The following is a 21,230-nucleotide window of genomic DNA, read 5'->3' on the forward strand; positions in this document are numbered from 1 at the left end:
GAAAAGGCCTCCTCAGCACCCTACCCTCCTCAGCCAGGCCCCCACGACTCCCTCCCCAGCCCAGCTCCTTCTCACCCAGAAACTGGGCGCGGGCCTGGTGGGGGCTGAGCGCCTGCATCTGCTGCCGGTGCTGGCCAAGCAGGCGGAGCCACGTCGAGCTGGCCTCGGTGCGGTACAGCTGGGCTGGGATGTACCCCTGGGCCTCCCGCCTGGCGGGCAGGCAAAAGCCGGCTGACCATTAGGGGTTCCACCAAACCTCCTGACGGCTGAACGTTGGGGGAACGCGGACGACAGGGTGGGGACGGGCAGTGGTACAAGTGGGGCTGGGCACACAGCATGCCCTCAATAACCGCTGGCCAATACCACTGGGCTCCTTGCTTGCTGACAAGGGAACACAGGCTCTGAGGAGTTCACCAGCTCATCCAGGGTCATACAGTGACCCCACATAGGTTCGTCCTTTGTAGTCCCCGCCCCCTGGGGAGTAGCCGAGGCCAGAGGGGTAAGAAGGAAGCACAGGGTGGGGGAAACATCAGAGCAGCAAGCAACCCCCAGCAGTGGTCAGCAGAGCAGAGCAGTGGGCTCCAGATGATCACAGGACCCTCAACTCCCACCTGTCTAGGCCTCTCCAGACCATATGCTGGCAGCCCTAAGGCAGCCCTGGCCTCAGGACATCTGAAAAATGCCAACAAGTACCAGTCTGGGCTGCACACTGGGGAAGGGAGGGATGTCAGGGGAACCCCTAAAAGACTCTTCAGGCTACATCTTTCCTTCTCTGCACTGCTGGGTAAGAGCCTGGCCTCCGGACCCGTCCCAGGTCTGAATCCTGGTCGCCCCACTCTGGGGAAGCCATATCCCCTCTCTGGGGCTGAGTTTCCTCATCTGCAAGAGGGGACATTAGAGTGCAGTTTAGGGTATCTGCCAGGGCGATACGTGCAGATGCCACGCAGAGAGTAAGGGCGCCACAACTGTCTCCATCCGGGCCTGGTGACACCTGTATGTGCCTCCTCCACTTTCCCTCCCATCATAGCATCAGAAGGGTGTAAGTGTCGCACCCTTACAGCAGGACATACCCTGTCCACACACTGCCTTTCTTACAGTTATTCACAGCAGGGGCTCTCAAAGTGTGGTTGAGGGGCTGGGAGGGCAAAGTCGCTTCCGTAACAATCTGAGCGGTCATCTGCCTCCCCCTCGTTCTCTCACAAGTGCAGGTGCAGAGGCCACATGACCTGTGCGGTCACAACAGACTGACCGAGAAGCAGGGACGGGTTTCCAGCTGTCCGCTATTAAGCCAGATGGTACAGATTTGCAAAGGGTAAACCAGTGCAGCTCCTCTCACTGGAACTCTTGGGAAAATACACTTGTGTTTTTGTGACTTATTTATACGTCAACATTTATCTTAACATTAATATGTAGTGTCCTTGTTTTTCATTAATAAATCAGTATTTTAAATTGTTTCTGTTTTCATTTTGAATAGTGTAAATATATCAATAGATATGACCCACAGACACAGCAGCTCTTTGGGGCCCAAGTTTCAAGAGGAAGAAGATGGAGAGTGTGAGGACGACCGAGGTCCCATCGCTTCCAGAACATCAGTTTAAAGGCCACCTGACACCCCACAGTTTAAGGAATCCTCTGCTGTTGGAGATTGTCAACGCCATCACAGTGGACATTCCTGTGGCCAACGCTCTCTGCAGGGCTGTGTGTACTCCCTGGCCACAGTGTATGTGTCCTGAACGCATTTTATCACTTGTTTGCTCTGAGCTATTAATACCAGTTGGAAGCGACCTGTCCTGCTGGGAGGCAGGGTCCTAGCTGGACGGGCTGGGCTGAGGTGGGGTGGGCAGCTCAGGGTTGGGGCAGGGGCAGGAGGGCACTCACGCGCTGGGCAGGTAGAAGTGGTCCTTGGCCCGGTGCTGCAGTGCGGCCAGCTTGGACACCTGCTGCAGCTGCTGCTCGCTGGGCCGGCCAGCCGGCATGCTGCTGAAAAGGCCCTTCAGGTAGTCAGGCAGCACCTACAGGGGCAGGAAGAATGTAGGCGAGGGGCTGCAGGAGGCCAGGCACGCAACCGGGGAGGTCCAGACACAGATGCTGAGCCATGCCAGGGTCATGCTTCTGGAGAGGGGGGCGGTCACTTTCCTGGGCTTCAGGGAGCAGTGACAGAAGCACCTGGACGGTGAGCAGGGAGGGCTGTGGCTTGGAAGCCAGAGGAACTGGGGAAGCACTGGCCCCTGCTCTGCAGAGTGCAGGACCCAGGGGTCGTGTTTCCACAAGTCCCAGGGGTGCTGCTGGCTGACCCACAGGCACAAGAGCCCAGTGACGGGCCTTGGACACAGAATGGCCGCAGCTTCAGGCCCCCAGCTTCTGAGAAGCACGCTGTCTCTACCCAGCGCGTCTGTGAGGGTCCGCATACGAGGGAGACCCCGACTTTGTCAGGACCACTGCCCTGACTGAGATGACCTAGTCCAAGAGGGGAGTGACAGCGCCCCAGTGTGAAAAGGCCGGGCAAAGCCTCAGAGCGGGGGATTTCCCTGCTGGTCTAGTGTTTAAGAATCTGCCTTCCAAGTCAGGGGACACGGGTTCGATCCCTGATCGGAGAGTTAAGATCCCACATGCCTCGTGAGAACTAAGCCTGCAGGCTGAAACTAAGACCCAACATAGTCAAATAAATAAATATTAAAAAACAAAAAACAATGCTACTGAGCACAGGACAGGCGAGGTGCTCAGCGCTGGAGGAGAGCAGGAGGAAAGAGGTCAGAACGGCCTGAAAATGTGTCATCTGGGCAGCCTGGCTGGAGGGGCCCAGACCAGCAGCAATACAGGAAGAGCAGGCTGGCCCGGCTGACAGAGGCCTGAGAATTAGGAAGTGAGGGTGACGACATGCCCACATGGGGACCAGAGGCCTCGGGGCTGGAATCACAAAGACCTCGGATGCCAAGCCTGGGGGAGCCCAGAGACTCCGGAGCCTCAGAGTGGCCACACGCACGGACCTGGTTGTAGTGCATGGTCACGTAGAGCTCGTTGTCGAACTTGAGCGGCTGGTCCCAGAGCACACGCCGGAACCACAGTGCATAGCCGCCATCCACCTGCGCCATCTCTGAGGCCACATCCAGGATGTAGGTGCGCCGGCTGAGTGGACACACGTGCTGGCCTGTGGGGAGCGGGGGCAGATGTGGCGAGCCCCCTCCCCGCTCTGGGGCACAGCTTCCTTGGTGAACAGGACAGGGGGCCCTGATTTGTGGAAGTTGTGCCCCTAGGTGGGAATAACGCTCAAAGCTCAGCTCGCCTGGGCCTAGGGAGGTGCCCCACCCAGGTGCTGCTCAGAGAACACCCAGCCTTTCTCCCCTCTCTAAGAGGAGGCTACACCCAGAGAAGCACAACAGGCCTCAGGTCCTGTGGGCACCTTTCTGTAGGACTCCTATGGGGAGACCCCTGCTGGGCTCCCGGGGGTGAGGGGAGGATGCGGGTCTGGCACTGAGTGGGTCTCGGCTGTAAGTTTTTATTTCCCGAAGTGACATTTCTGCTCCCTGTCCCACACCTTTGAAAAATTTTTACTGAAAATAGGAATGTGGCATGATGATAAAGTCCCAGCTCTGACCTTGGGCAAGTCCCTTGGGCTCTGTGGCAGGCTGAGAAAGAGCCTGACCTCAAAATGCTCCCGTCCTAATCCCCGCCTGCCTTGAACACACACCTTCATGGAGAGGAGATGTGGAGTGTGATTAAGGGTCTTGAGAGGGAAGATAATCACAGGGACCCAAGTGGACCCAGCATAGTCTCGAGGGGCCTATGAGAAGGAGGCAGGAGGGTCACAGAAAGAGACTGGAAGAGGCTACGCTGTGGGCTTTGAAGATAGAGGAGGGCCATGAGCCAAGGGACTTGGGTGCCTCTAGAAGCTGGAAAAGGCGAGAAACAGACTCCTAGAGCCTCAGAAGGACTTGGCCCTGGGGACGTTCTGACTTTCAGAACCATAAGGTCATACACATGTGCTGTTTAAAGTCACCAAGTGATTTGTTATGGCAGCAACAAGAGATTAACACAGGCTCCCTGGGCCTTGGTTTTCCCATCTGTAAATGGGAAGGACAACACATTTCATTTTATGGGGTCCTGGTGGGATAGTTGATAGGATTAAGTGCTGTCAGCTGTCGCCTCTGCTCCGTGAACTCCCTTACTAAGATTATTTTGTTACTGCCTTCTCCGCCCCCCGGGTCGTGCTGGACTCAGGCAGGGCTGAGGACATGTGGTTCAGAGCTGAGTAGCCCGGGAGCCAGCTGGAGTTGGGTGGGACTGACCGGCCAGTGGCAGAAGCTCAGCCATGGCCTAGAGCAGGTGGGCTGCAGGGGGAAAGGGTTTGGCCTCATGGAGAAGGGCCAGGTGAGGCCGAGGGTGGGGCTCCTCTCAGCCGCTATGAGGACAGAGGAGGCAGGAAAAAGTACTTGCACGTGTGGGTTACAGGAGCCACATTCTGTTAAGTCCTGCCCTCCCAGACAGCAGGGCCTACTGAGCACTCCGGGGGGCAGACGGAGGCATGGGGGAGCCCTGTCTTCTGCCATCTTGCGGCCTGACAGACCAGATGAGCTCACACAGATCGATGTGGGGTGGCAGGGGTCAGATGCGGGGCTGGGGGCTCTCGGTGCAGAGGCTCCTGCACCCGGGCGGGGGGCTTCCTGGAGGAAGCGGCATCTAATCGGGGCCTTACAGTCAGGATGGGGGGGCATGGGCACAGCTTGCCTCGTCCTCTGGCCGCTCACCTCGGTTGGTGACAACAAAGATGACGTACTCGTCAAAGGCCTCGGGGCGGGTCAGAGCCATCTCAGCACAAAGCTCTTCCACCACATCCAGGGCCACCTGTGGATGGGGGAAGTGAGAGGCTGGACCAGCCAGGTGACCTCTGCCCTGAGCCCTCCCTGGCCCCGCTGCAAAGGCTAGGCTCCCCGGGCCCTGGGTCAGCCCCACACAGGAAGGACGCAGCTTCTGGAGTTGTGGGTCCCGAGTCTGCCCATCTCTCATTTGCAGCCTGACTATGAGCTGAAGGCCACCCACCTCCCCTAGGCTCGGGCTTGGGCTGCAACAGAGAGCTAAGTCCTGCCTCGTGGGGGAGGTAGGAGGTGGCTCAGCACCCTTGGGGTCCCACCCCCCAGACACCCCTTCACTCACAGTGCATGTCTTGATCTTAAGATGGCGCTCCAGGCCCCCGGGGAGAAGAAAGAGCTGCCTCTTGGAACTGCGGCCAGCCTGGGGGAGGGTGCGGAGAGAGGAGAGGCTGGGATCTCACCAGGGTCTTACCCAGCCCTGGTCCCCTCCGCAGGTGTGCCTGGGCCAGGACAGGGGTCTCTGGGTCGGCCATCCCCCTCCCCGAGCACCGCCTACGCTCACCAACATGGCCCGCAGCTCCATGCTGCCCGGGAGCTCCAGGCGGCCGCCAAAGCGCAGCGTCTTCTTCAGGTTCTGCTCACAGGCCTTGGCAATCCCTGCAGAGACCAGGGTCAGGGGGGCCGGGGCAGGCCCAGCGGAAGAGCTCCTCTGGCCCTAGCCCCAAGCCCCCTTGGTGGGGGCTGCTCTCCCTCCAGTGGCCGCAGAGACCATTCAGAGGGCAGTGACTGACCCAAGGTTAAGAGCCAGAGTACAAGCACTGGATTTGAACCCACATCCTATCGGAGGCCCTCACGCCTCAGATCCATGAGCCCCCGGAGACAGCTGGTGCTGGGGGCTTGTCCCTGGCAGCTGTGTCCATAGCCCCCATGCAAGAGACCGCATCGTCTGCTTCTCCATTTCTCTGGTTAAGCGGTGCCCTCGCCCCGCTCTGGGGAGAGGCCAAGTCAAGAGTTTGGGGGCATATTCAACCCCCTTCCCTGGAGCTGATGAAGGGGTGTTTGTTGATTGACTCAAAGAGGAGGCTTCAGAGGCAGAGAGGGTGAGGTCTCATATCTCCTCCATGGCTGCCATGGTAACCACAGGTGCCCTGACCTCTCTCCTAGGGCGGGGACCCAGGGGTTCCTCTGGAAGCTAGACTTTGGGTGAGGCTGAGGAGCAGCCCCTTTCCTCTAAATTCCGTGGTGAAAAGGCCAAGACCCTGCCACCAGCCTTGGTGCCCTCTGAAGACCCTTGTTGATTCCCAAAGACCAGAGAAAGGGCCATGCCGCCACCTCCTCCTCTCCCACATGCCACACATCATCTCGGGTCTTTATGCCTGCTACTCAGTTCATCTAGAAATCTCTCCTCCGTGCTCACTATCCAGAGCAACACTTCCTCCAGGAAGCCATCCCTGATATGCCATCCTCCCCGTCATATCAGACAACCCATGGCATCAGCCCCTGTGGGACCTCTGCCAACATTTGGGGACAGGATTGATATTAATCACCACTGCCCGGGCAAGAAGGGCTAGGCCCTCCTGCTGGCTGCCCAGCCAGTCCTCGTATGGTGGGCCCCTGGCCCTGGGTCCCCACTCGCTTGCCCCTCACCCTGGAAGGGCAGGCCTGGGGTCCGGCTCACGTCTTGGAGGAAGTGGGTGAGGTGCGGCTGGAGGACCTCAGAGCAGCTGTGGTAGGCGGCCACGATGTACAGCAGCCTCCAGCCTCGCTGGCAGCTGTCCCTGTGAGCACACACGGGCTCCATCGCAGTGGCCACTGCTCTGCAGCCACCCCAGGAGTCTCCCTGCCCGCCAGGCTCTTCTCCTGAGGATGCCCCCGCCCCTGCCCAGTGAGAGCAGGGCCGGTAGGCAGAGTCAGACCAAAGGTCCATTCTGTTGGGAATTCTGAGTGGCAGGGAGGTGGGAGGGAAGGGAGGCAGTGAAGCCCCTGACATACCCATTGTGCACAGAGAACAAGTCTTCCTGGGGTGGTGGGGGGCGACGGTCCCTGAAGAGGGGCCAGGGACCCTGTGCAGAGCTGGTGGCAAGTAAGACTGGGTGGGAGGGGCAGGAGGACGCGCTGAGTGGTTCTGAAATTCCTGGGGGATGCGAGCAGGTGGACAGGAGGGTGGCCCAGTGCTAACAAGAGCAGCACAGGCTTTGGGCCCTGCCATGTGCTAGTCATGTGTGAGACACGAATGCTTACCTTTGTGCTGCCCTCGCTCCGGGGTTTCACTTGTGGGAACCTCTGGTGTCCAGGTGCAGCACTTTGGCTTCCTTTGGGAAGCCACCCACCCCTCCCCAGGTCCCTGTGGGTATGAGAGCCAGGGGACTTCCCAGGTGGCTCTAGTGATAAAGAACCCGCCTGCCAGCACAGGAGACATGAGTCATGGGTTCAATCCCTGGGTCGGAAGATCCCCTGGAGGAGTACATGGCAACCCACTCCAGTATTCTTGCCTAGAAAATCCCACGGACAGAGGAGCCTGGCGGGCTACAGTCCATGGGGTCACAAAGAGTCAGACACGACTGACGTGACTTTAGCGTGCATATATGTACCCATGAAAGCCAAGACTGGCCAGTTAGAACCCTGAAGCCTCTGGCTAAAGTGACTGGTTCATGTCAATGGACATGAACTTGGGCAAACCCTGGGAGATGGTGAAGGACAGGGAAGCCTGGTGTGCTGCAGTCCATGGGGTTGTAAAGAGTCAGACATGACTTGGAGACTGAACAACAATAAAAAAATGGGAGCCAGGCTTGGCCAATTAGAGTTCATCCTCCCTCTGGCTATGGTGATTGGTCTGGGAACAGGCACAATTCCCAGGTCTAGCCAATCAGAGCTCTGTGGTTGGCTCAAGGATGCCCATGGGACCAAGACAGGCCAATAAGGCTGGATTTGGGAATTTTTGCTGCAAATATTGAATCAGTCTTACTTTGCCTGGGATTGCTGAGCTGGGGAATGTCCCCCCAGAGCTATCATCTTGCCAGTCTATGAGATATATTGTTTGGGAGTAATATCGACACATAGAAAAGCAGGTCCAGGTTACAGAGAAAGACTGCTTCCTGATGACACCTAGATCCAGCTATGCCTAAAGTCCTCTGTTAGACTTTTCAGTTACCTGAACCTTCTTTTGCTTAAACCTGATTGAACTGGGTTTCTGTCACTTGCAACCAAGAACCTGGACTCACCCATTATCAGTGCATTTGACAGATGGGGAGACTGAAGCTCAGAGACCAGAAAGGGCTTGTCCCAAACCAAGCAATTTCAAACATATGTGCTCTGTCTCTGGCGTGAGGAAGAGGATGAGGCAGGGAGAGAGTTGGGAGGGCACAGGCTGGGAGATGGGAGGCTGACCTGGCCTCTCTGGAGCAGGAAAAAGTGGGGAGGGGAGGACACTCACTGCTTGGTGCTCGTGTTGTCTGTGATCTGCTTCACGACCTGGCAGTAACACTCGTCCCGCATGACCTCATGGTCCCTGCACAGCTGTGGGAGGGCGGGCCAGGTCACAGGTCACATGCCCACAGGAACACAGTGGGCTCCTGAAAACAGGCCTGGCGTCCCTTCCCCAGAACCCTCCCCACCAGCGGGATGCACTCCTCGTTGGGCCACATGGTTCCCACCCCAAAGGCTGCAGCCCTGGCTGACAGATGGGGAACCCGAGCCACAGGGCAGGAGCTCCTGTAGGGGCTGGACTGACCTTCAGGAGGGTGCACAGCACGTCCAGTTCACTCTGGCCCTTCAGCGGGGCATCCCCCATGAATCGCATCACAGCTGGAGAAAACACTGTCCCACTCAGCCACCGGCCTCCCAGCTGCCTGCCCACCAGGAACCCCGGGTTGGACCCCTCCCTCAGAGGCTACGGCCAGGGCCGGTATGGGGAAGGGGGCTCCTCCTCTCCTCCCACATCTGAGGGAAGGGGTGGTGGTCACCAAGGGTCACAGTGCGGCGTCCCTCCTGGCCCGGGGCCCTGGCCGCTGTCCCACCCCCACACCTAGAAACATGTCTGTGGCCATCTTGTTGAGGCTGCTGTCGCTGAACTCAATGAGGGAGTCCTGGAGCGGGGTCTGTAGGGAGAGGAATTGGGTCATGACAGGAGGAAAAGAGAGGGGAGGAGAGGGGGAGGGGAGGGAAGGGGAGGGGGAGAGTCCTATCTTAACAACAGAAGAGTCCACACCACAGAAGGCGGTGGGTGGAACCGTGAGAAGATGAGACACTTCCTTTGGGAGGAACCCAGGCCTTCGGGCAAGGCTGTTTGGCCCATGGGCCTGGGATGCACTTTTGTATGGCTATTTCAGAGGGACCTGGGGCTGGGCACCTTCGTAAAGCAAAGCATGTCCTCCAAGGTTCTGGACTCCCGACCCTCCTTGGATTTCAGCCTGGGGCCATCCCTGAAAGGGGAAGTGGATGCTACTGATTAGTCTTGCCTCTGAGACAGCCTCTCCCACATGAAGTGGGCCGGACCCAGTGTCAGCCCACCTGGCAGCAAGGCCCCTGAGGCAGAGGCTGCAGACAAGCCCCCTCCCAGGGTTTCTCCTTCCCTCCCAAACCTGAGGCCTCCTGCTTGGGTGGCTGGGAAAAGCCCCACCCCAGTAGGACCCTCCTCAGGGCGGGCCACCACTCACTGGGGTCTCCTCTGAGGGTCTCGGAAGTACTTCTGGGCAAACTCGAGCATTGTATACGGTGGAAGAGCCAGGCTGTCCTCCCCACGGTCCATGGAGCCAGCTCTGAGTGGGGGGCCCTGCAAGAGGGCCATCGGCTACTCCCGCTAGTCAGAGCCCGCCCAACGCCAGCCCAGGCTGACTGTGCACAAACCCTCTCTGCCTGCCCCCCGACCCCATGGGCCACCCCTTGCCCCATGTGGCCCCACTGCCTCCCCGATGACCTGGTCTAGCTGACCTTATCCCTCACCCCTTTATCTCCCTCCACCCTAGCGAGCTCTGTGCCACCACAGGATCCAACCTGCCCCACTCACCAGGCCCTGCCCCGTTGAAGGTGGATTCACCATCTGGCCGCCCCAGGCTGGTCCTGCCCCACTGGCCTGGTCACTTACTCTTCCACTGACCCCACCCACCCTACCTGACTGGACACACCTCCAGCCGCCTCTGGTCACATCTGGCGGCTCACATCCCTCAGGTCATAGGTCTGGCTGACCCTACCATGCTGCCTGGTCCCAGGATGGCCTGCCCTTGGCTGACCCCGCTCCCCTCCACCTCCACAGTCAGGCCAACCCCACTGCTGTGTCTGCTCCTCTGACCAGCCCCGGGTTCTCACCTCCCTCCTGCGGCCCACCTCCTGTGCAGCGGCAGTGGAGGCCACGGCGGCGGCCACAGCGGCAGCGCGGCCCCGGCCTGGCTCCGCAGGCAGCTGTAGGAAATCAGGTGCAGCTGCAGGCTGCACCAGGTCAGAAGGGAAGCGGCCCACGCGCCCGTGGATGGTCCCAAACCTCCAGCCTAGGGGCAGAAAGGGTCTGAGCAGTGAGAGGGTATCACCTGGGGAACAGGGGGGTACAGAGTCTGTGAGGGAGGTACAACTTGTGGAGGCGAGCAGAAGGACACAGGCTTAGGGAAGGGGAGGCAGCCCCTCAGCGGCAGGCTGGAGTCGGGGTCTGCAGAGAGAACACAGTGCCTGTGGACCTTTGGACCACAACACAGAGGCACTAATGTCCACGGAGACCCGTCAGCCTGATGTGTGGACAGGGGCTGGGCTGCATGGCCATCTTAGCAGCTACAGCCTGGCAAGACCCTTGGGGACCACAGGACCTGCATTGCGCATCTGCTCTGTTTGGGGTTTCTAGGTCTGGTGGCTCAGGCAGCTGAAGGGGGGCCCCAGGGTACCCACCGAAGTCAGGGCCCCGGCACCGCAGCTCCTCCAGGTACACCACCTTCTTGCCGACCACACAGCCTGCGCTGTAGCCTGCGGGCCAGGCCCACGTCAGCACCCGCCGGGGAAGCCCCCGCCCTGCCGCCCCCACACTCACACCCCGTCCCCCCCCCGGTGCTGACCCAGTCGAGGCGGCTCCAGGGGCTGCAGGTGGATGATGTCACCCTTGTGGAAGGCCAGCAGCGCAGGGTCCTCAGGCAGGAAGTTCCTCACAGCAACCACGTAGTCCGAGTCCTGCGTCAGTCAGGGGCTGGGTGAAGGCTGTGGGCCCATGCCCTCCTCCCAGAGGCCAGGGCCCACTCCCCTGCCCCGCACACAGGCTGTGAGAGCATGGCCACAGGTCTGACCCACCCCTACCCGTCCCAGAGCCTCAGCGCTGAGGCCAGGTGCCAGGCCTGGGGACTGCCCGGTCTGGAAGAAGCATGGGGCTGGATGTGGTCACCAGGTGGTCAGTGATGGGCAGTGCAGCCCCTTGCAGGAGGGGAGGAATGAGGCTGCTGCCGAGCCCAGAGGCCTAAGTGAAGGACCCTGGAGAGGCCGGCAGCAGGGGCATAGGCCCCAGGTTGGAAGGCACAGCTCGAGCAAGAGCCTGAAGACACAGTCGCAGACACACAGGTGTATCCACCCCTCCCAGGTAGGCGTGGCTGGTACATTCAGGCCCTCAGCCTGCTGCGGGCATCTGCAGGAGGGCCCTGACCTTCTTCAGCTCCAGTATGAAGTCATCCACCAGGGTCTTGACCTGGTGAGCTCGGGCTGAGAAGAGAATAACCTTCTCACTGGCCAAGTTGAACTCCAGCATGTTCTGGGAGGGAATGGTCACAAAGAGGATGTCCGCAAAGCTGGAGGAGGGGGAGGTGGCATGAGGCAGGACACCACGGACAGAGGGACACCCCCCACCACTGTCTGCACCTCTGGCCCCTGCCTGCCTCCCCTCCCCTCCTGCCCGTGGCTCCAGCGCCCTGCCCATCACTCTGTGAACCCACAACCTCCCAGCACCCCCACACTTTGTTTTTTATTTATTTTTCTGCCTCTTGATCCAACCCCCCAGATTTTGCCCACAGATCTGTCTCCTTCACTAAGCAAACGCTCAGACTCTGGAAGGAAGGAGCCTGCATCTCACTGATGCCTGAGACTCCCCGTGCTGTGGCATAAAGGACCATGGGCTGCTGGGAGGGAGGGGTCGGAGGATGCAGGAAGGTTTCACACTCAAGCATCTGCACTTGGCTGTTCACATGCGGTAGCCCTGCCCTCAGTAGGCTCTGGGGTGGGACTTTAGGGGTGTCCAAGCTGAGGATGGGGTACTGGCTCCCAGCTCACCACTGCCTGGCTGGGTGACCCAAGACAAGCAACATCTTTCTCTGAGCCTGTTTCCTTGATTAAAGGATTTGGCATAGAGCCGGGCACATGGTAGGTACAGTCATCCCTCAGTATCTGTGGGGAACTGGCTCCAGGGCCCTTGGAGGGCAACCAAATCCATGGGTGCTCAAGTCCCTCTCATAAGATAACCTGGTATTGGCATATGACCTACGCACATCCTGTTTACTTTAAATCATCTCTAGATTACTCTTAACACTTGAAGTGAAGTGGAAGTCGCTCAGTTGTGTCCGACTCTTTGGGACCCCATGGACTATACAGTCCATGGAATTCTCCAGGCCGGAATACTCAGGGCATCTTCCCAACTCAGGGATCAAACCCAGGTCTCCCACACTGCAGGTGGATTCTTTACCAGCTGAGCCACAAGGGGAAGTCCAAGAATACTGGAATGGGTAGCCCTATCCCTTCTCCAGGGGATCTCCCCAACCCAGAAATCAAACCAGGGTTTCCTGCATTGCAGGCGGGTTCTTTACCAACTGAGCTATCAGGGAATTCAATGTAAACACTGTACTGCTGCTGCTGCTAAGTCACTTCAGTCGTGTCCGACTCTGTGCGACCCCATAGATGGCTGCCCACCAGGCCCCGCTGTCCCTGGGATTCTCCAGGCAAGAACACTGGAGTGGGTTGCCATTTCCTTCTCCAATGCATGAAAGTGAAAAGTGAAAGTGAAGTTGCTCAGTCGTGTCCGACTCTCAGCGACCCCATGGACTGCAGCCCACCAGGCTCCTCCATCCATGGGATTTTCCAGGCAAGAGTACTGGAGTGGGGTGCCATTGCCTTCTCCCTAAATGCTGTACAGGTAGTTATAAAAGAACAATAGATGTTATGGGAATAGTTGCCAGTGAGTGAAAAATTTGTTTTGCATTTTGGAATTTTCTGGAATTTTTTTTTCTGAGTATTTCCCATCCACCATTGGCTGAATCTGCAGATGTGAAGCCTGTGAACACAGAGAGCTGACTGTACTCAGCCGCCAGCCATCGAGCGAGTCGGTCCGTGGAGGAAGTGCTGGTGTCAGTCCATGCCCCGAATCCTGCCAACCCATGCCCCGCCCATGCCCTGCGTGAACCCTCCCCCTCGCCTGACGCTCACCTGTAGGTGCGCAGGACCCGCAGTTGCCCACTCGCCTCGTGGCTGCCCTTGACCACACGCAGGAGCTTGATGCCCGTGTGGGACACAGCCAGCATCTGCACCCCGGTGCCCACGCTGCCCTGGGGAGGGGACAAGGGGTCTTCCAGGCTCATTCCTAGAGCCCCTGGGGGGCAGAGAGTGGGCAGGGGGCGGGCAGGGGGCTCCTACCGTGGCAGGAAACAGGCGGGAGAAGTAGACCTCCCAGCTGTCCCGGGCAGTGCTGACCACGGCCCGCTTCACGCTCTCTGTCACCAAGGGCCGCTGCGTGTCCAGCTGGTTCTGGGCTAAGGGACATGGGTCGGGTTAGGACCGGGGCCCCCTCCCCTGCTGACCCGCAGTGCATGGAGGGGAGGTTGACCCTCAGCAAGGAGGTGTCAGACCACTGCGTTCCCAGCATCCATATGGGGAAACTGATATCCACAGACAGGACAGTGGGGACCGCAGTCAGGCCAGTATAGCCCAACCCAGACCTGCCGCTGGGCCCCGGGGAGAGGCCAGGAGCAGCGCAGAGAGGGTGGCAGGGGCTCCAGCAGACTGCCCCTCTCCCCCCACACCCCGCAGTACCAAACAGGGCTTTCATCTGGAGCCGCTCCTCCGCAGAGATGCGCAGGCAGGCCTCGGAGAGAGTGTCGTGCAGGACCTGTGGGAGGGGCGTGAGGCGGGCGGCTGCAGGGTTCCCCAAACCTGGAGCCCAGGCTGGACTGTGTCAGGACGACTGGGGATGGGGTGCTTTCCACGCAGTGAGGGCACCTTGTAAATCAGACCCCACTTCTGAGGACCCTCACCCTTCTCATCTCCACCCTCCCCAGGCCCTAGTCTCCTGATCCACACAGGGGATCTTGGGGTGGACCCTGGGGCCCACGAGCTCAGACCAGCCGTGAGTCTGCTTATATGGGATGTGGGCTCCCCAAGCCCATCCACGGCAGGGGGCGCAGCAGACCAGCTCCCTGTCCTCGCTGCGGGCAAGGACCCCAAACCCGAGCAGGAGGCTTGGCAGACGGCTGATCCACACGCCTGCTGCCCTGCTGCTACTCGAGGCCGGGAGGCGGGACAGGACCTCACCTGGCGGAACAGGAGGTCCAGCTGCACGGGGTGGCTGTGGTCGTCCTTGGGGTAGAACACCTGCGGTGTGGGGCTACCATGAGGCCCCGTGCTCCTCACCAGCTGCGCTGTGACCCCTGGCCCATCAGGCCCTGCGCCCCCTCCAGCCCTGGTAGGGCCCCAGCACCTCTTTGCGCAGGAAGATCTGCCAGGGGGTGTCCCGGTAGCCATAGAAGTTGGGGTTCGGGAGGCGGTGCAGCCGTGTCTGCACAGGATCCTCAGGAGGCTCCAGCGATCGCGAGGGCAGTGCTGGGGAGGCAGGGCCCAGGGAGGGCGAGGTTGGAGCAGAGGGGCCTCCTCCTGCCTCGTGGGTAGATACACCTGATCATGTGGGCACGTAGGCACACTCTCTCAGCCCTGCCATCCTCCCACAAACAGAGACCCAGCTCTACAGTCCTAATGTGGTGGGGGTGGAGGTAGGGGCCAGGGATACGCGGAGCAGCAGAGACCAGGTGCTGCCCGGAGGGAGACCCTGGTAAGGTGTGTGAAACAGTTCAGAAAGGACAGTGCTCTTGGTGCTGGGAGCTGGGGCAGAAATCAAATGGCGACCTGGGAAAATCTGGGGGCTGGTCTGTGAGGGGCCTGTGGTCTTGGCGGTCGGGCAGACCTCCCTGAGGAGGTGAGGTTTGAGACTTCGTGATGAAAAGGGGCCAGGCATGCAAGGATCTTCTGCGAAGAGCATTCTCAGCAGGGGGAACAGCAAGGATGAAGGCCCTGCGGCAGGACTGAATTCTGATGGGCCCAGAAACAGTGAGGAGCAGAGAGCCCCAGGGCACGGAGCAGGAGGAGGTGAGGCTGGGGTGAGCCACAGTGAGGAGCCTGGGGTTCATCCCAGGGGCCGCTGGAAAGTCGTTGGCGGGTGGATGGGAACTAACTGATCTGTTACGATCACTGTGGCTGCCATAAGGCAGGAGGTGCAGAGGTTAGGTCTCCAGCTGTGATGTCAGGAGGCCTGGGATTCTGTCCCTGGTCTGACACTTAAGAGCTGTGTGATCTTGAGTGAGTCACTTAACCTCTCTGTGTCTGTCTTCTCATCTGTAACATCTACACAGACAGTACTGTGTTGAAGAGTCTGAGTGAGGATTTAGAGTGGGCTGGCCTGAAATCAGTGCCATGCAAATGCTGATACAATTGCACAAACATCCACATAGTATGTCCACACAGGCCCAGGGACATGGACACACAGGCCACCGTCATGCAGACCAAGACTCACCTGTGCTCACACTGACTAATTCCTGCACTCAGACACCTGCCCTCCAGCCCCTCCCTCCCTCCTGGCCCTCACCTGGAGCGGGCCCCACGGATGGCCGCTGTGTGCTGGTCACTGGCTTCACCAAGGCCACGGCCTCTCTGGGGACCTGTCCCCACAAAGACAGCCCACCACAGTACACAGAGGCTCCCCCAGAGGCCCCCCTGTGTCTTCTGTTCCGCCTGGACCCCACCAGCCCCAGCCCCTCACCTGGGTGCCGGGTGCTGCCACTGGGGGGCTCATCTGCCCCCTCAGGATCGTCAGGGCCTCCTCATGGGGATCAGGCCGCTTTACGAACACCCTCCCGCCGTCCTTCCTGGGGAGCGGGACGCTGAGCCTTCTCTTCACAGCCACACAGTCCCACCCAGGAACTTCCTCTCCCCCCATCACCGTACATGATAACCCCGAGAGGACCAGAGACAGGCATGGGGTCACACACAATCCCTAGAGAGCGGTCCTGGCCTCCCTGTGCCCTTGGGGGGAGTCTCATCTGGACCACCTGGGTGAACAGACACTCCCTAAAGGCTGTTGGGCAGGGTGCTGTGAGCCCAGCAGACAGGCACATGGGAAGGCAGTCACGAAAGAGGGCCAGAGGGCTGAGTGGGTGGGCTGACCTGAGGGCCTCAGGCCGGCCCCCCCGGGGCAGCTGCTGGTGCTGCCTGACGATGTCCTTGATCTGCTGCGTGGGTTGCGGGAAGTGCTCCGAGTTGAGGGTCGAAGACCGGACCAGCTCCAGGCAGGGTGAGGCTGTGGCGGGGCATGGTATAGGGGGTAGGTGAGTCCACCCTCCCATCTCACCTTGGGAAGCCCCTGCTGCAACAGGACACTTAACTGCTTTCTGGAGAAGCCCAGCCCTGAGGCAGAATGGGGGCAGCCACGGGCTTGGTGGGCGTCCTCGGGGCCTTGGCCAGAGGGGCGGGGGCCGCAGGCTTCGGAGCAGCCTGCAGGAGCACAGGCTTGGCTGGGAGTCCAGTGCCTACGAACTTCGGCCGGGCCTCTGATGCTAAGGGTTTCTGTGGAGAGCAGAGTGTGAGGAGGGCGTCCTGGGTCATGTCAGTTTGCTCTCAGGAACCCCACGTTGGCCCAGGAGAGGCGGAGGGGGCTCCTGGTTTAGAGAGGTGCAGCGATGCTCTGGGGCAACACGGCACTCATGGGGGGCCTCTGGGGCTCACCTCTGGGGGGAAGGGTCTCGGGGTGGGACTCAGGGGCTGCTGCTGGAGTGCCATGGCCTGCAGGGTCATCTCCCGGGCCTGCAGAGAGTTGGGGTGAGCGGGTAGGCCCAGGCTTGGGCCCCCGGCAGGACACCCCAGTCCCCTGGCACTCACCAGCAGTACTGCCTGCTTGTGGATGAAGGCTTGCTGCAGGGCCAACGTGGAGGCGTCCAGGCCTGGAACTGGGGTGACCGGGTTGGGGGGCATAGATCCAGAGATGAGGGAGGTAGGAGTGGGAATTCCCCACTCTTCCCACCCTGTCAGCTCACCCCGCAAGCCTGAGGCTGCCTCTGTTCTAGGGCTGAAGCTGCCCTGAGCACCATGGGGCCCCGCCGAGCCCAACCCTGAACCCGAGCTGGAGGAGGCACTGACTGGGCTTTGGCTCTGGGGGTCTCCTGGGGGGGCCTTCAGTGCTGCTGCTGCCATCTCCACCTGGCTGGCCTCCCCCTTTCATGCGGTAGGCAATGGCTGTTGGCTTCTCCAGGTCCTGGGGAGCAGATGGCTCAAGTGACTGCCCCAATGCCACGCTCCCCAGGCTCCAAGGCAACGGGCACCTGACACCGCCCCCACCCCCTCCCAGGGGCCCCCCTCCAGCCACCCCAGGGCCGGGCTGCAAGAGGCTCCTGTGCATGCGCCCTGCTCTGGCCTTCAAAGGCCCGATGAGTCCCTACCGCATCCCCGCAGGACAGCACGGGGTCGAAGAGGCTGTCCAGGTAGCAGTCCAGCCCCTTGTGGGGCACAGCAGGCTCTCCAAGGCTGTCCAAGTCTGGTTGGGTTGGGGGAAATTCAAATTCTTTCCTCCTGCTGATCACCCCTCTCGCCCCCAGGCTCCCTCCCCACCAGAAACAGTGGCCACTGCTGGTGGATCTTGGAGGGTCACTGTCCCTCTCTGAGGCTCAGGCTCCCCATTTGTACCGTTCTCATTGTGGCTGCAGTACCCATCTGAGTCGGCCACTACAGGCATGAGCCCCTGGGGCTGGGGCTTGGTGGGTGCATCATCGTCGGAGTCCCAGCTGTTCCCAAACACCCTGGGGGATGGGGAACACAGCAGCTGAGCCCCCCGGCAGACCCTCCTCTGTACCCTGGAGTTCTCCCTTTGAAGGTAGGCCCCCTTCCTGAAGCCCTCAAGTTCAAGTTCAGCTCACAGCCACCAGCATGCAGGAGGGGGGGCCTCGGGCTGGGAGAGACCACCTCTACCTGAGGCCTCCCCTGCAGGCCAGGGGCCCCTCCGCACCCACGAGGAAGTAGGCTTTCCGTCGAGGGAACTCCCTGAGCAGCTCGAGGTCCGACACCAGGTCCAGCACGTAGTCATGGCCGGCCAGCTCTGCCCACTGGACCCCGTTCTTCATGGCCACTGTCCAGCCTCGCCAGCCGTCAACCAGCCCCCTGGTGATAGCACATGGAGGGATGGGAATGAGGGACGGCGCCAAGAGGTACCGCCCGGGGAGACCCTGGATGGAGCCAGACACGTGACTGGAACAGACCCTCCGGGACTGGGGGACCTGGTCTCCCGCCCCCACCTCCTCCTTCCTGGGTGTGCAGGGGTGTGCTGGGCGGGGCACGCCAGGAGCCAACCTGTGCCTCAGAATGTCTCTGGCCACCTCCTCCCCCGTACTCCAGGACTGCACCGGGCAGGAGAACAGGTCACCTGGGCAGTAGCAGGGGTGGGGCTTGGCTCCAAGCATCTGCAGCCCATCCTGCCGCCTCCCCGCTCTCGTCCTGGGCCCTGGCTGCACATCCTCACAGCCCTGCTCCCAGCCCCAGTCCAGGTCCTGCCCTCTCTCCAGGCTGCTCACAGCAGGGCCACCCAGCTTCTCCTAACCCCGGGCTCTGCTGCCCCTCCATGGGAGGCAGGGGAGGGCAGCTCACCGTTGAAGCAGCCCACGTCCAGTGCCATGCCAGCCTTCTCCTGGGTGGCTGTCCACTCAAGCTGAGTTGGAGGGAAGGTGCGGGCAGCCCCAGAGACCATGGCCTGCATGAGGCGATGCTGACACACGGCCTGGAAGCCACCGCGCCCATGATCAGACACAAACCTGGCAGGTAGGAATTGGAGCAAGGATGAGGCTAGCCAGATGTGGGGGAAACCCTGAGACTGGTCAGGGATGCCCAGGCCAGCCCAGAGATCTGAGGTTGGGCTGCCAATGATTAGGGAAGCTTGGCGCTCCCAGGCTAAGCTGAAAGCATCCAGGCCAGCCAGGGGTACCTCAAGCCAGCAGGAGTCCAAGGACACCAAAAAGGTTCCAGGCAGGCCCAACTAAGCTCAACAGAGCAAAATGTCATTGCCAGGATGGGGCCTGCAGGAGGTGTAAGCAAAGACCTGGCCTCCGGGGACTTCCATTTTACCAGGCCACCCGGGTGGTCATCAGTCCTCTCTGAGCCTGCCACCGAGTTCACAGATGGCTGTGGGGGTTCCAGCTGACCCAGGGTCAACCAGCCTGCTCCCCGCCAGGGGCGGGCACTCCTCATCCGCCCCTCCCTGTGGCTGGTGGCCTGTGGCTACCACAGGGAAGCTTAGAGCCATGCCCATGGGAAGCCCAGCGGGCAGGTAGTGGCCCTTCCCCTGGCAGAGTCCCAGGGAGCTGCCCCTACTGTGCTGAGCTCAGGAAGGCTCTGCATGCTCTGCAGCTCACAGCCACTGGTGGGTCCTGTTACCATCCCCAATTCCCAGGTCAGGAAAGAGGCTCAGAGAGAGGCAGTGAGTCGCCCCAGGTCACACGGCGGGAAAGTCAGAGCTAGGTTTCGCACCGAGGGCCTGCTTGAGCTCTTTCCCATGCAAATCAACCTCGTCACCAAGGAGGGGGACATCACCATCACCTTAACACGATCAGGATGCTGACGACGGCCGTGCTTACACAGCGCTTACCACCAGCCTGTCCTCTCGGCATTTCACACGTGTTTGCATGGTTAATCCTCACACAGCCTGATGTAGGTACTCTAACCATGTTCATTTTACAGGTGAGGAAACAGACTCAGAGAGGTTATTTAAATTGCCCAAGGTCACACGGCTTACATGTGGCTGAGCTGGGATTTGAACACAGACTGTTGGAATCTACATGCCTAACGACCCTGCTGCAACCCACTGCTCACCACGTGAGAGGTCAGCACCTCTCTTCCAGATTCCCCACACCCTGGTCCGGCCACCGCTGAGCTCTGGAAGCCCTGTATCCAGTCTTGTCTGACCCCTGCCCTCTGACATGAAACCCTGGGCCAGCCCCCGAGCCTGAGCTTCCAGGCACAGAGCCTCCCTCCTGCCTGGCCTGGCATCTGCCCTGGGCCCTGGCCCCCCAGCTCCACTCACTTGAGCAGGTATTTGTCCAGGCGCGGGGATGGTGCGAAGCCGCTGAGGCAGGCGGCCAGCAGGAGCCAGCCCCGCTCGGCGTTGTGGGAGCTGGGGTTGCGCCACACCTGGTTGGCCAGTTGCGCCAGGATCTCGTCCCGCAGCTCGGGCACTGCCAGTCCCTTCTGCACGATGTAGCTCCCAAAGACGTGGTCCCGGGCGCCGTGCAGCTGGGGGTCGCCCATGAAACGTAGGATCTGGCCACAAGCAGATTCTCCTGGGCCTCTCAGAGGGCTGTTCCCACTGGTCCCCACCCCTTCATATGCATCCCTCACATGTCCTTCCCAAGTCCCCCTGCCCATATAAAATTCCCCCACAGTAAAACTGTAACAGGCTTGTGCATGCTAAGTTGCTTAAATGGTGTCTGACTCTTGTGACCCTATGGGCTGTAACCCGCCAGACTCCTCTGTCCATGAGATTCTCCAGGCAAAAATACTTAAGTGGGTTGCCATGCCCTCCTCTAAGGGATCTTCCCAACCCAAAGATCGAACCCCCGTCTCTTACATCTCCTGCATTGGTAGGCGAGTTCTTTACCATTAGTGCCACCTGGGAAGCCAGCCTGGTTTACCCTGGGCCAAGTGACCAGGGCTTGGGGAAAGTCAAGATTCTCCTGCTCACGAACCTTCTACAGCCCCAGCCCCTCCCCACACCCTGGCCTCCAGCAGGTCCCTCACCTCCAGCTCTATCCAGGCCCCAGAGGGCACTTTCTAGCATGCATACCCAACCACATCCTCCCATGGAAGCACCATCCGTGGCTCCCTTGCGCCCCTGAGAGCCCAACCTCAGCTCTGGGCTTGTTGGTCAAAGCCTCCTGCCCCTCTGGCCTTACTCTTCTGAGTCTCTGTTCTGACCATGGCAACTTCTCTCCTCTCTACCTCTCCATTCGCCCTGGCTGGGAGACTGCCGCCACCCTCCTCTCCAGCTCAAATGCCCCCTCCTCCAGGAAGCCTTCCCTGACTCTGCCCAGGGCTGCATGAGGGGCCTTGTCTGGGCTCCCCGACCCCCATCCCCCGCTCTGTCCACAGGAGTGGGTCACTCATTAGGTCTTCTCTGCCTCCCCTTTCAGACGAGGCTCTATTCTGGAAGCTCCAGAGAGGCTGGGAGGCAGC

General features: G+C 60.3%; 1 protein-coding gene across 6 annotated transcripts in view; it reads right to left on the reverse strand.

The window, feature by feature from the left end:
• The window catches only part of MYO15A (myosin XVA), a 52,455-nt gene that overhangs the window by 4,201 nt on the left and 27,024 nt on the right, over positions 1–21,230 (reverse strand). For 4 of the 6 annotated variants that reach the window (XM_024980808.2, XM_024980810.2, XM_024980805.2 and 1 more), the window contains 34 exons: positions 20,083–20,318; positions 18,654–18,817; positions 18,360–18,432; positions 17,982–18,170; positions 17,700–17,812; positions 17,456–17,550; positions 17,157–17,271; positions 16,899–16,966; positions 16,746–16,823; positions 16,406–16,586; positions 16,188–16,320; positions 15,784–15,889; positions 15,610–15,682; positions 14,452–14,624; positions 14,286–14,345; positions 13,788–13,863; positions 13,392–13,507; positions 13,185–13,303; positions 11,419–11,560; positions 10,844–10,955; positions 10,680–10,754; positions 10,113–10,291; positions 9,464–9,579; positions 9,157–9,229; positions 8,833–8,905; positions 8,539–8,612; positions 8,242–8,324; positions 6,456–6,586; positions 5,371–5,465; positions 5,152–5,229; positions 4,746–4,842; positions 2,988–3,148; positions 1,879–2,012; positions 76–209 (listed from right to left, as the gene is read on the reverse strand). In XM_024980808.2, coding sequence (XP_024836576.1) covers positions 76–209; positions 1,879–2,012; positions 2,988–3,148; positions 4,746–4,842; positions 5,152–5,229; positions 5,371–5,465; positions 6,456–6,586; positions 8,242–8,324; positions 8,539–8,612; positions 8,833–8,905; positions 9,157–9,229; positions 9,464–9,579; positions 10,113–10,291; positions 10,680–10,754; positions 10,844–10,955; positions 11,419–11,560; positions 13,185–13,303; positions 13,392–13,507; positions 13,788–13,863; positions 14,286–14,345; positions 14,452–14,624; positions 15,610–15,682; positions 15,784–15,889; positions 16,188–16,320; positions 16,406–16,586; positions 16,746–16,823; positions 16,899–16,966; positions 17,157–17,271; positions 17,456–17,550; positions 17,700–17,812; positions 17,982–18,170; positions 18,360–18,432; positions 18,654–18,817; positions 20,083–20,318 — 3,925 coding nt within the window. Of the gene's footprint in view, positions 1–75; positions 210–1,878; positions 2,013–2,987; positions 3,149–4,745; positions 4,843–5,151; positions 5,230–5,370; positions 5,466–6,455; positions 6,587–8,241; positions 8,325–8,538; positions 8,613–8,832; positions 8,906–9,156; positions 9,230–9,463; positions 9,580–10,112; positions 10,292–10,679; positions 10,755–10,843; positions 10,956–11,418; positions 11,561–13,184; positions 13,304–13,391; positions 13,508–13,787; positions 13,864–14,285; positions 14,346–14,451; positions 14,625–15,609; positions 15,683–15,783; positions 15,890–16,187; positions 16,321–16,405; positions 16,587–16,745; positions 16,824–16,898; positions 16,967–17,156; positions 17,272–17,455; positions 17,551–17,699; positions 17,813–17,981; positions 18,171–18,359; positions 18,433–18,653; positions 18,818–20,082; positions 20,319–21,230 lie in introns of those variants that run through there. The other 2 variants (XM_024980807.2, XM_024980809.2) reach the window with 2 other exon arrangements.

Source organism: Bos taurus, chromosome 19 (assembly GCF_002263795.3).
Source record: "Bos taurus isolate L1 Dominette 01449 registration number 42190680 breed Hereford chromosome 19, ARS-UCD2.0, whole genome shotgun sequence".
Classification (NCBI taxonomy): Eukaryota; Metazoa; Chordata; class Mammalia; order Artiodactyla; family Bovidae; genus Bos; species Bos taurus.